Source organism: Heterocephalus glaber, unplaced genomic scaffold, assembly GCF_053883595.1.
Source record: "Heterocephalus glaber isolate CG9 unplaced genomic scaffold, H.glaber_assembly_v1.0 deba00001546, whole genome shotgun sequence".
In the NCBI taxonomy this organism is placed as follows: domain Eukaryota; kingdom Metazoa; phylum Chordata; class Mammalia; order Rodentia; family Bathyergidae; genus Heterocephalus; species Heterocephalus glaber.
Window position 1 is genome coordinate 2,204,648 of NW_028258339.1, and position 14,259 is coordinate 2,218,906.

Here is a 14,259-nt window from a genome sequence, read left to right on the forward strand (position 1 = left end):
GTTCCTGATTTTAAAGGAAATGCTTTCATATTTATTCCATTTAGTATTATAGAGGGAGTGGATTCTTCTATACCTATTTTTGTCAGGGTTTGTTTTTAATCATAAAAGAATGTTATATTTTGTCAAAGGCTTTTTCTGTGTCTATTGAGATGATTGTGTGATTTTTGTCTGTGATTCTGTTCATGTATTATGTTTATTGATTTATGTATGATGAAGCATCCTTGCATCCCTGAGATAAAGCCAACTTTGGTCATGCTGTATGATCTTTTTAATGATTTGCTGCAGTTTCTTTGCCATTATCTTGTAGAGGATTTCTGCATCTATATTCATTAAGATGATTGGCCTATAGTTTTCTTTTTGCTAAATCCTTGTATGGTTCTGGTATCTGGCAATGCTAGCTTTCAGGAATGAGTTTGGCAGTGCTCCTTCCCTTTCAGTTTCATGGAACAGCTTGGGGCATATTAGCATTAGATCTTCCCTGAAGTTCTTATAGAATTCTGCAGTAAACCCAGGGATTTACTTAGTTGTTGTAGGGAACAGGGGAAGGGGACATTACCAGAACCTCTGCAGTGAGTCCTGGTCTCCTGAGAGCCACGGCAGCACAAGGCGAATTACAGGAAAGGTAGAAAAAGGAGACTGAGAAGAAGCTGAGCTTTGGGTCTGACCAGTGCTGCTCTGGGCAGCAAAGACAAAAGCCCCCAGCTTACTGCACTTTTTATTCAATACATCGGGAGAAACAAATGTAACAAATGAAATATAGAGTTCAATAGGTCACATTGGGATAAACAAGGTGTAACAAAAGGCTTGCAGAGAGTTCAGTACATCCTGGGTAAACAAGATGTTAACGGTCCAAGAACAATGAGGAACTGAGCAGATGTTTGTTCTCCCAGGATGTTTTCAGCTCCCAGGATGTTTCTTGTCCTGGAGAATCACAGCGTCACTGGATCACTGAAGTCTCAGTTGTGACCAGGGGCCAAACTGGAGTTATTCTGTAGCTGGGCTGTAGGCAAGAGAACTAGGCTAACCAAATGATTTTACCCTAAAATTATGTAGCATTGCTCCCGACAAGTTGTTAGGCTTTTTATTACTACAGTGGTACCTCAGTTCATGAAATTAATTTGTTCCACAATTCTGGAAAAGATGGCCACATTCGTATTCATGTGAGACAGATGGCTGTGGTTGTGTTTGTTACCCAATGCAAAATTCGCAAACAAAAATAAAATTTTGCCAAACACTTCTGTCTACGAACTAAATTGTTCACAAACAAAAGCATTTGTGAACTGAAGTACTACTGTACCTCTATTTCATTTTCTGGTTTGAATATTAGTTTTCAAAATAGTTTTTTATAATCCTATGAATTTTGGTAGTGTCTATTATGACTTCACCCTTTTCATTTTTAGTGGCATTGATATGGGTTTTCTTTCCTTCTTTTGGTAGGTTTGGTTAAGTGGTTATCAATCTTGTTTATCCTTTCAAAGAATCAACTTTTTTTTTTTTTTTTTTGGTACTGGGGATCGAACTCGGGTCCTTGCACTTGCGAAACAGGCGGCAGAACCACTGAGCTAAATCCCCGGCCCAAGAATCAACTTTTTGATTTATTGATCTTTTGTAATTTTTTTCCCAATTTCATTAATTTCTGTTCTGATCTTTATAATTTCTTTCCTCCTACTAGTTTTGAATTTGGATTGTTACTATTTTTCTAAGATCTTGAGATGCATCATTATTTATTTGAAATAGTGCTATTCTTTTTTTAATTGGGAATTTGTACCTTTACATGATATATCTTGGTTCTTATTTTTTCCCTGTTCCCCTGCCCTCCCTTCAACCCCTCCACCCCTCCCTATTTACAAAGAATTTGTTTCCATTTTTTTCCTTTTCTCATATTTATTCCTTTCCCTTCTTTCCCTTCCCCTTCCCCTTTGGACCTTTTCTTCCTGTTTCACATTATCTATTATACATTTTGATCCTTATTTACACTTTCAGTTTCTCACACCAGAGAAACTGAAATGTGTGTCTTATTTATTTCACTTAAGAGTATGGCTTCAATGTGCATCCATTTAGCTATAAATTCCCATAGGTTTTTGTATGTTGTGCTTTCTTATCATTTGATTCTCAAATTTTTTCTAATTTCTTCCTTAATTTCTTCTGTGATCTATTGATTAATAATGCATTCTTTAATCTCCATTTTTGCATAGTTTCTGTGGTTTCTTTTGTTGCTGATTTCTTGTTTCATTCTACTATGATCCAATAGTATGCAGGTGATTATTTCAATTCTTTTCTATTTATGTAAGCATGCTTCATGACCTAAGATATGGTTTATTTTGGAAAAAGTTCCATGTGCTACTGAAGAAAATGTTTATTCTGTTGTTGATTGGTGAAACACTCTATAGATATCTGGTCAGTCCACTTGTTTAATGGTGCAGTTTAACTCTGATATTTCTTTGTTGTTGTTTTTTTTCTAGTTGACTTGTCTTTGTAAAAGTGGGGTATTGAGTTCCCCCACTATGATTGTATTAGTGTCTATCTGCCTTTTTATGTCCAGTAGTTTTGTTTTATCATGTTGGGTCACAACATTTGTTGCATATATAATTGTTATCTCGTCCTTTTGAATTTTTCTCTTTTCCAGTATGTAGTGGCCATCTTTGCCTCTTCTGATAAGTTTTGGCATGAAGTCTGTTGTGTCTTAAAATAAGATAGTTAAAAATATCACTTTCCATCTTTTCACTTTCAGTCTATGTGCTTTCTTTGAGATGAGGTGTGTCTCTTAAAGGGAACATATGGTTGGATTTTGGTTTTTGAACTACTCTGTGTCTTTTGATTAGGGAGTTGGACCATTGACATTAAGAGTTATTATTGTAAGGTATTTACTGAATCCTCTCATTACATTATTTTTCAAGTGCTGATTTCTTTATTTGTTCCCTTTGTTTAACTACTCTTTCAGTGAGATATGTACTTTCCTTTGGGCTTTTTAGTACTGGTGGCCTCTCTGTCTCTGTCTAAGATTTCCTTAAGTGTTTTCAGCAATGCAAATTTGGTGGTCATATATTTTTTATGGTTTCTTTGTCATGAAAAGTCTTTACTTCTCAATTAATTTGCAAGGCTAATTTTGGAGGTTTTACAAGCCTGGGCTGATAGTTTTTGTTTTGTTTTGTTTGTTTGTTTATTTGTTTTTGAGGGCTTGAAAAGCTTCACTCCAAGCTCTCCTGGCCTTTAAGATTTATGCTGAGAAATTTAGTCATTTGGATAAACTTGTCTTAATAGGTCACTTGATGCTCTCTAACAGATTCAATATTCTTTCTTTTTGTTGAATTTATGAAACTTAATGGTGATGTGTTGTGAAAAGGTTCTTTTCTGGTTATGGCTAGTAGGAGTTCTGTGAGACTTACTAAAATATTGAATTCTTTCATACATTTGGAAATTTATTTTAGTGAATATTGTTTTATACTTTTTGATTCATCTTCTAATTTTCCTTTATTCTTATAATTCTAAGGCTATTTTTTTAGTCATCTAGCAGCTCTTGAATCCAGATTCCATAGTGTCTTCTTGTTTTAGGGTGTCACTGGGTACATGATCTACTATATCATCTTTGTCTTCAAGTTCTGACACTGTCCTCACATTGGTTAAATCTGCTAACTCATGCTTTCTGTGGAATTTTTCATATCCTCAATTTCTTCTTAATTTTTTTCATAATTTCTAGTTCTTTACCAAAATTGTCATTCATGTCTTATATTGTCCTATCTAACTCAATCAGCTTTTTGTTTGTTTCTTCTTTAAGCTCACTGAATATTTTATTAATTAAATCCTTTATTTGTTTATTTTAATCTTCTTTACACTTGCTAAACATCTTACAAATTTGCATATTTGTTTCTCGTTGGATCTCCTCAAACATTTTGACCATTTGTCTTTTGACTTCTTTGCCTGTAACTTCCCCTACTTCCATGCCTATATGACTAGTTTTGAGGGAGTTAAGGAGTTTTGGAGGCATCTTGTTGCCTTGCTTTCTATTGCTTTTGTGCTGCAGGTTGAAGATCAGTTTAGGGTAGGTAAATTCTATCACTACTGTGGAGTTCTCTTTAGTTAGATTTTGTCCCCCTGTGCTGTGTCCTTGGAGTTGATTATGTCTTCAACCTACTCAACATAATATTTGAGGGTCTTCTTAGTCTCCATCTTTCTTGACACATTATCCCCAGCACCACTTAGAGAGGAGAAAATGAACTGAAGTAGTGTTGACAAAACTAAGACAAGCCAAATATTGGTGTACATTAAAAACCAAATAAAAGCAACAATTATGCCACCATCAAAAACAGAAAAGAAATTAGCAATAATAATAGGGTCAAAGACAAACCAGGAATTAACATACCATAAGAACCAATAAAAGCTGGAACTATAGGTGGGCATGGTGGCACATGTCTGTAATCCAACATTCTGGGCAGCTGAGGTAGGAGAATCACAAGTTTAAGCCCAGCCTGGGCAACTTAGTGACTTAGCAAGACCCTGTCTCAAAATAAAAATAATTTTAAAAGGGTTGAGAATGTACTTCAGTGTGAAGGCTCTGGGTTAAATCTCCAGTACCATAAAAAAAGCTATAACTATTCCACCTTTAATAATAGAAAAGAATTCTGCAATTATAATACAGACACAGGCAAACCAAATATTGACAAACAGTAAATATCTAATAAAACCAACAACCACACCACTATTAACAATAAAAAAGAAATCAGCAATAGTGGTACAAATTAAGTAGCTAAAAATTAATAAAGCTTAATAGCAGTAGTAATAATAATAACAATAAAAATAGAGAGGTTGGAAAGAGCAAAAGATGAAAAAAGTAAAACTTAGAAAAGGAGAGAAAAGTAAGATTAAAAATCCAATTAAAGAATAAAAGGAAAAAAATAGAATTAGGTAATGTAACCAAAAAATCAAGAAAAAGAAGAGAAAATAAGTTTTAAAAAAAGAGCAAAAGAAGGAAACAAAAATCCTCAAAAAACTATGAAAAACAAATGAGTCCAAAAAGTTCCCTCACATTGAGGTGTTTGTGTCAGTAGCTTCTTTCCAGGGCCTGTGGTATTAAAATCTACTACATATGGAGAGAAACAGTGAGTCACAATTAGGGCCTATTGTATTTCTACACTCACTTTTTGCAATGTGAGTGCTGAGTCCTGCCCCATCTTTCCCACTGAGCAGGATAAGTCAGTAGTGTGTTGTTTGCCTCAGGGTTGTATTCACTCCTGAAGCTTTTGGTGTTTGTGCCCTTCTGTGCCCCTGAGCCATTGCTGTCCCCAGCTAGCATTGCAGCCTGTGGGCTTGTGAAGTGCCCCATTTACTCCCAATGCCCCTCTGTCCATACACACCAAGATGTGGCAAATGTCCAAGCTGAAGCATTTCCCTGATCACATTAGCAGATGTGGAAAGTGAACAGACCACTGAGTTCTGTCCTGGAAGTAGGCAATGAAGGGGGCCAAGCAGTACACTGAACTTAATCCCAGCACTTTCAGACCTCAGTAAATCACTTACAACCAGCCTGGCTTCTCACCACAGGAGAAAGGACCACTGTGTCCTCCACAGCCTGAGCTCACTGCTGCTTAAGCTTCTCAGGCCATTCATGTCTAGCCCTCCCCCTCTCCACAACTGTGTCTTGTGGCCATCTCTCACCCAGTCACTGCAGTAAGGTGACCCCAGAAACCTTGAAGTATGTTTTTTCTGTGACTTGTGATTCCCATAGTAGCTTGGTCTTAAACAATAAACTGCTTCTCAAAATGGCTTGTAAATATATCACTCTCCCATAGAGCAGACACTGCAGTGGATTTCTCCTCCATGCTAGCCTGCCATGCAGAAAGAGTCACTTTCAGAGTTAGAAATCACACTATGCAGTATTTGCAGCTTACAATAACTGTGGGCTTTTGGCGGGGGTAGTGCTGCTGGTCCATTGTGTATATCATGGGGGCTGTGGCCACTCTCTGAACTTACCTTGTTTTGGGGGAAATAAGTTCCTAAGAATTCTTTGATTGTGATTATGTCCAAAGAGGCAATTAGCATGTGTTTGTAGGGGAAGGTGGGTAGCATCCCAAAAGCAATGAGAATTCTAGAAGGGGTTTTAACCCTTATTTACTATGAAAATTTTCAAACACAGAGGGATGTTGAAATGATAGTAAGTCATAGTGCTAAGATCCCAGGGCTGAACACTCCTTTTTCCCCTAGACTGCTGCTATCCAGCACTTAGAATCTGCAACCACTGAGCTGAACAAAATCCTGAAGGCCAAGTACCCCACAGAGATGATCATTGCAACCAGGTGAGTCTTCCTGTGGCTCTCATCCTTTGGGATATTTTTGCCCCTCTCAGGCTATTTCCAGGTCAGATATGGGGTTCATTTTAATAACCTGGCCTGTTGAGGTCAAGTAATGTATGTGTTTATCTTTCCAAATCAGATTTCTCCCAATTTAAACCACAAACCTCCTGAATAGAAATTTTAGTAAAGAAAGATGAGATTGGGGTGAGGCCAAGGCCTCTTGCTGTTGCTCACAAGAAAAAAAAATCAAACCAGGTATTTGGAAGAAAGGATACAGAAGGGAAACACAAGATTCCAGACCATTCAACAACACAGAAACTTTGCTTTCCATCTTTGACACTGGGAAAGGTGTCTGCAATACATACCTGTAACTTCTCTCTAACAACCTAAGCAAAACAAACCCCTTCTAAATATGTGGTCATTTATTCCTCCCAGGACTCCCTGGGTGGATCCTGCACAGCCTACTATGCTCTCCTTTGAGAAACATTCTCCACAGGGGAGTTCTCCTGATGTCATTATGTTTTTATTTCATTAGAGGGACCCTTGAACCACAGCTGATTGACCCAGGGTGAAAAGCTGACTGAAGTTGAACCAAGTAATTCACTTTTATGGACTTTCTTAACTAAGACTAAGATGTACCAGTCATCCTATTTTAGACACTTCTCTTGGGAAGTGGTATCAAACTGGACTGATGTGGGGATGGTGCATGTGTCATCATATGTACACACAAAAAAACAGAAGAGGTAGAGGTTATGAAGAGAAGGACAGTAAAGAAGGTAGAAAAGATCAGGAGAGACAGAGAAAGAAGAGGAAGATAAGAGACTAAGGACATTAAAAAAGAGAAGGATTCTAGACCTCAGTGTCCATGTCATATCATACCATCTGTCTCACCTTTCCAGATTCCTGTGCTCAGAAGTAGAAGATTTCATGGTTGATGTTGTGAAGGCCTGGACTCATATAAAACAGAACAATACAGCGGTAGAGTCTGTAATTTTGAAAGTAAGTTTCTTTTCCTTTTGTATTATACTCTTTATGGAGTCAGTGTCCCCTACTCAATAAAAGCAAATGTATCTCTCACAGGGAAATTATAAAAGAATAGTAAGGAGGAGTCAGCTGGTAAGCCTTCTTGATGGGAAAGGTCCAACCTCATCACCTTACATCTTTTGCTAAATGAAAAATGGCAGTATTTATACATACACATGTGCTGTGTACCTAGACATATGCCAAACATCTACCCACAATTACATACAAGTACACACCAAGCATATGTATCTATGCTTATACATCAGAACATGCTTGAAAATATGTATGTAACCATACACACTAGAAATATGTCCACATTCACCTGTATGACAATAGCTAACACTTATGCCATTTATTCTGTGCCAGAGACTTTTGTATTTTTAACATATTAATTTATTTCACCCTCACAATTATCCCAAAATATAGAGGACCAAAAAGATTAAGTAACTTGCCTCACATCACAAACTACTAAGTGATAGAGCTTAGAATCAAAGCCATAAATCATGCAGTAGATATATGTCCTCAAACATGCACACGCATATAAAGGCAGACACCAATATCCATGCAGAGATATATCCACTTTCATAGGAGCATGCCCATGAAAATGACAATCCAGAAATGTATATTTTTCTTCAAGTTTGCCATGTTACAAATCATTGCATATCACAAGAAAGATGTGGAAACGTATATTGATGCCTGAGGCTGCTCAGAAACAAATGATATGTGCTGGTTTCCCTCACACCCTTTGGCTTTCTTATCACATCTATCCAAGTATTTCTTTCCCCCATGTACTTCATCTCTTCACATGTGGATTTCTGTGTTCAGCATTTCTGGCCAACTACTACCCTTTCTGTCTCTCCTCATATTACCCCAATTCCTGACTCTGTCCTGTTAAACACTGGTCCCTCATAACAGTGTCCATCTCCTTTCTCCCCTTACAGAGTGATTTAATGTATGATAAGCTCAGTATTGTGATTGATGTCCTGGCTGAGGAGACAGCAGCTACTTCAGTTGAGAAAAGTGCTACAGTACATACAGACAGTGGCAAGGCAGATGGAAAGCCCTTCAAAACTCAAATAGACCATGTAGCCAAGAGCAAATTGGAGCTGGCCACAAAAGCCCAGAATCTCCAGAAGTCCTTGAAACTCATTATATTCCAGGTTAAACAAGGTAAGAGGAAGAGGGTTGTGGTGACTGAAGTAGAGGAAAGAGAAGGTTCCAAGGGATGTTTGACTTGCCTCCCTCACTATGAGCTCATTGCCAAAGTAACACTAGTTTCTATATTCATGTTGCACCCAAACCTCCCAGACACTCAACTCTTGCTATTCACTTATTTTTGGAACCAACACTCATCTTAAACAATTATAAGTGCTAAGTGGCATGGCTCAAAACCCCTGTCAGTCTCCACCCAGTTGTGGAATTTTTCCCACCTATTCTTGTTTCTAACTGCCAAGCCTGTGACTATTTTAGAAGAAAATGTTCATCTCTGCATGTCTGGCACAATATTACCAGGCATAAGGGCCCTGAAAGTGGTACTGGTGGCTCTGATATTGACTGTCATGGCCCAAAGCTCAGAGCAGTCTTCAAGCATCTGGGTCAGTATGAAAACTCTTTCAAATCCGCGCCCCCCTGCTTTTTTTTTTTGGTACTAGGGATTGAACTCGGGTCCTTGCACTTGCAAGGCAGGTGGCGGAACCACTGAGCTAAATCCCCAGCCCAAATCCCCCTTTTAACACAGCACTTTGGGTACAACTTCTCCACGATGGTTCTGTGAAAAGCAGATCAAAAATGGTGTAAGACCATTCTAGCTCATTCTAACTGAGCTATTTGAATTTAGCAGAAATACTGTGTAGCGAGGAAAGTCTCTTTGCCAGCCTTTGACTTTTAACCATAGTACCATCCTCTGCCTTGATGCCTTTAGTTGCATCTTCAACCATGTTTCCAAGAATGAAAAGAAATCTCCCTTTTTTCACTGTGGAAAATTAAATGGCTTGTTTGCATCTATTTCTATAGTTAGTTCCCAAGTAGTAAAGCACAGATTAATCTAATATGGCCATATCTCTGTCACAACTGACCCTCAGTCTGCTCCATTAATATATCTGTTAGATTTAGAGGTGCAGCTTATGGCTATGGGAAAGTAAAGGCTCCTTGGGTGGATAGGGATTGAACCCATGAACTTTGGACAGGCTGAGCATTTAAGCCACAGCATGTAAGGTGGTGAAAAGAAGATGACTTCTCCAATGTCCTGGGTATGGGTGAGACATTTTAGTGAAAGAGTAGTATTTCCCTAGAGGCTCAAGTCTAGTAAAAGTCATATGAATAAAGAAACATTCCCACCCTTCTCCCTCCTATCCCTGGCCCAAGATCCTACTCACACCACATATATTGAGTGTCAAAAAAAAAAAAGAGTAATAAAACAGAAAGTTCAGGCATGGATGTGTAAAGACATGGAAACAACACTGTAAGGAAGCTAAGAGTACAAAAAGCATCATGGAGGAGAGGTGATGGTCAAAGGAGCCTCCATTGCCTATCCCCATGCTGACTGGCAATGACAAAACAAAACAGATGCTCAATAAATGTTCAATAAATGTGAAAAATCCTTCTTCTCCTTTTCCCTCCCTCTCGCCTTCTCTCCCCCCTCCTTCCCTTCCTCCCTTCCACTTTTGCTCTGTAGTTCTGGATGAGGAAAGCAGACAAACAATATCAGTTAAGAACTTTACATCACCTTTCTTCCTGGGAGATAATGACTCAGAGGATTCTAACCAGATGAGTCCAAGACACCGTAAGGATCTTTCTCTTCCTCTTCTCTTATTCTAGCCTAGTTCCCCAAAGATAAATATGTGTAAAGAAAGTGTTGGGCCGGGGATTTAGCTCAGTGGTTCTGCTGCCTGCCTTGCAAGTGCTAGGTTCTGAGTTCGATTCCCAGTACCAAAAAAAAGAAGAAAGTGTGGCATTTCTATACAGTGGAATACTATTCTGCCATAAAGAAGGATAAACTTGAGTCACTTGTAGAAAAATGGATGTATCTTGAGACTGTAATTTTAAGTGAAATAAATCAGACATACACACTTAAATATTGCATTATTTCTCTTATATGAGAGACCCAAAATATAAATAAAAATCAAAATAAATGATAGAGAATAGGAAAAGGGAGATAGAGCTTTTGCAAAAGGGAAGACCAAGAGACGGAAGGAGGGGGGAAGATGAGGAATGGAAAGGAATGCAAAAAGAATTAAGATGTGTTAGGTACATGTACCAACTACCATGAGGAATGTAATCATTATGTACTGAAAACATATACTAATAAAGAAGTAAAAATTAAAAAGAAAAAAATGTGCTTTTTCATGCATCTTCCTTCAGCCATAATCTTACTCTGTACTAGACAGTCTTCCCTTTTTTCCAAAAATCTCTCACTAGAAGATCTCATGGCAGTGTCCAAAGTAATGATTCCATTACGCACTTTAAAAAGGCTTACCTGATGAAACCCATTTCGAAACAGTTTTCACTGCCAATAACAAGCAGCCCAGCCTTTCTATTCTCTTAGTGAAGTCTGTATTCACCTGAGAAGATCCCTCTTTGGAATGAGAATCCTGAATATCAATTAAGAGAAAGTCAATTGAGTTTGACCCACCCCCAATAGGGTAAATGGGGTCAAGTACAAATGGGAGAAAAGGCTTTTTGTGTGTATATATATGACACTAAGGTGCCATCTTTGGGTCTAGGTTCTCATCGTGGCACTTTGTCTTCTATATCTTCTCTCAAAAGTGAAGACCTAGATAACCTTAACTTGGAATATTTATGTTTTACACCTGAAATGATGTAAGTATTTAGCCTTATTATCTTTTTATTAGTATATATTAGTTATACAGATTAATTGGTTTCATTTGGCAGATTTGTACATGCATATAAATATCATTGGCTTACTTTCATCCCATTACTCCCCCTTCCCCGCGCGCACACTTTACTGAGTTTATATACAAAAAATACTTGCATTGAGCAGTGTTTGCAACCCGTAGTTAAATGTTATGTATTCGCAATTACTATCATTAGTATGCACACTTGATAAATGTTAGCTATTGTTATTTCAGAAGATGTGTGTTTCCTCTGTTGCCTTTAACCATAAGTAGTTGAAGATGCTAAAAATCAGTTTGTCTGATGTTAAGAAAATCAGTCTGGATATCATTTAGAGAAACTCCAATTTCTGGACTGTGGCTGAGGGAAGTAAATCTTATGGGAGTTATGTAAGGTCAGTTTAGTAGTAAATGAAAAAGTTATCTATGATTAAATAGTTAAACTATACCCATTTTCAGTTTCTCAAAAGAAAGGCACAACAAGCAAATATTTGTTTTCTTAAATCATTTTTAAAAAGCAATTCTTATTCCTATCTTCAACCCCCACCCCATGTCCCTTCCATGTCACCACTGGTTTAAATTCAGGTCTGACTTTTTGTAAATCTACCTAATGTATTTTCATCACTTGTGTGTTGAGAGGTGTTTAACAACCAGCATTTGGGGGGGATTTATTCCTAGTGTAAGCCCTCCAATCATGACCTTTTTCAAGCTGCTGATATAGTTGTCATTGAATGTATAGTTGGGAACAGATACACATAATCAATTCATAGGAGCTGGTACAGACTGGCTCTAGCACACCACCAGTTTTGATGCTGACACCCTCAATGGATACAGGAGACTCAAAAGACTGCTTAGATTTTTTTCATATATATATATATCTGTTCTTTTATCTGTATTTCCCTTCATATGTGTTGTCACTCTGTCTTTTAATATGAAAGTACTACAAAAGAATCAGACATCACTGAGAGGAATATTGTAGACTTTCCTCTCAGGATACATTTGTATCTGGTGTACTCAAAAATGTGTTATGGGAATAAGCTGATAATTTTATTTCCTTCTATTATGTGTGGAAAAAATATAGGCCGCTCATCTGTGAGGTCTTCAAAGATAATGAACGTCACAAATGTTAATTCTTTATTATGAGTCTCAGTCCCACTGAAGCATCCCAACTGGCTGGGTGTCTTCTCTTACAGCTAACATGGTAGTTGTTAACACAATAGGGCATCTACATGCACACTTCAAGCGCCCAATGTGGAAGAGACCTTCCCTCAGTGGTTTTCCCTTATGCAGTAAATTCTGCCTCCCAGTGACAGCACCATTTCTTTCCTCCATCCGTGTTTGCTCTCTTCTTTGGCTAATTTCAGGCGCTTCAAAGAAAAGTGTGTCATGAACAACTACTTTGGAATTGGATTGGATGCTAAAATTTCTCTGGAGTTCAATACCAGAAGAGAAGAACACCCCAAACAATACAAGTAAGGAAAAGAATCTCCCCTCCCTAAGTGTAAACATATGATCACAATACACATACATATTCCTGTATTTCCTACCTCTCAAACAAGGAATAAAAAGAAAAATTTCTTTGGAACCAAAATGCACTGGTTCCAAGACTAGCCTAGGTGAACAATTTGCCCCAAATGTTGGGCTAGTCTGTGACAACTACACCGCCATCTTGGAACTTGAAACTCCTCCCAGTCTAGACCTGTGGATTGCTGCACAAACATAGCTTCCTGTGTTACTATTATTGAAAATAGACTAAAAGACCAGCTATAAAACAAAATCAGCAGAGTTGTAGTAAGCAGAGGTTGCTAGAATTCCAATATGTAAAAAGTTCTTCCTGTTCATTAATTTTCCAGATACCCCAGATACTCCCAAAGGAGTATCATTCTCCATGGAACATGAATCACTTAAAACATGTAACAGTGTGCTATTCAAAATTAGCTGTAAATGAGTATGTGCTAAGCAAATTGGGTGATACCATTTTTGCAAATCTGTTCACATGAATAATAAATACTATTGATGAGGAAAAAAAGAAAATAGACTACTTTAACTCAATTCAGCAAATTGCCTATCCTAGTTCTGTCTTCAAGAGCTTAACTAGGTTCCAATAATGATTCCAAGTCTGTTTTTGCTCATCAAGGCTGCAAAGTATTAAAGACTATCATATTGGTTCTTGATGTTTCTCACCCAATTCCTTTGGACCCACTAATTTTACCCCACCTAAGAATTTTGGCCCACTTGCCACCTTCTGTTACTTTTTTGCTACAGACATTCCCCAAGGCAGCCTCAGAGGTTTTGTAAATTGAAACTGTAAGTAAAAAGAAATACATCGCTCCCACCTGTTCCTTGCCACTACCACTAGAATCTCTTTCTTGGAATAAGCCTGATATGAGGAAAAAAATACTTCATTAAATAAAATTTCACAAATAGTTTCTCCCAGTCTATTGCTTGTTTTTACATTTTCTGGTGGTATCCTTTGAAGTACAAAATTTTGAATTTTAATAAGGCCCAAATGATTAATTTTCTTTTTTATGGATAATGATTTTGATGCCATATCTAATAAATATTTGCCTAATTTGAGGGGATTTAGCTCAGTGGTTTCACTGCCTGCCCCACAAGCACAAGGACCTGAGTTCGATTCCCCGGTACCGAAAAAAGAAGAGTAGGAAGAAACCCTACAGACAGCAGGACCTTGTTCTTCCACTCACCAAGTCTCCTAATATACTTGGCTGTCTCATATTTTCTCCAGTGACTCCTCTTTTGAACTTCCTTACTAAACTGAGTTCTATTCTATGACACTGAATTAAGTATTTAATATAAGGTTATGGCATTTGGAAAAAACCTCCGCTCAGTCAGAAAATTCACATCATCAAAAAATTGTAGTCTAGGGCCAGTCATTTCAAATAAAATTGATTCCAAACAGCTGAAATCTTGTGCTCCTAGAATGACACTGCCAGGATACGTGGTGTGCATCTGTTAGCTATGCTTACAGCTTTTTATGAGCATATTTTAAATATAGCCTGTTTATTCCAAGTTAGGACCAATATTATTAGCAAGGAGAAGTAAAAAATTTACCAATTATAGGACATGGGGCTTCAAAG

At 37.7% G+C, this 14,259-nt stretch overlaps 1 protein-coding gene across 2 annotated transcripts in view; it reads left to right on the plus strand.

Annotated features, from left to right (window-relative positions):
- Positions 1-14,259, plus strand: part of Dgkk (diacylglycerol kinase kappa) — a 175,210-nt gene that overhangs the window by 134,491 nt on the left and 26,460 nt on the right. For both annotated transcript variants that reach the window (XM_021250013.2, XM_004872012.3), the window contains 6 exons: positions 6,199-6,290; positions 7,187-7,286; positions 8,252-8,480; positions 9,985-10,092; positions 11,033-11,129; positions 12,526-12,633. In XM_021250013.2, coding sequence (XP_021105672.1) covers positions 6,199-6,290; positions 7,187-7,286; positions 8,252-8,480; positions 9,985-10,092; positions 11,033-11,129; positions 12,526-12,633 — 734 coding nt within the window. The remainder of the gene's footprint in view (positions 1-6,198; positions 6,291-7,186; positions 7,287-8,251; positions 8,481-9,984; positions 10,093-11,032; positions 11,130-12,525; positions 12,634-14,259) is intronic.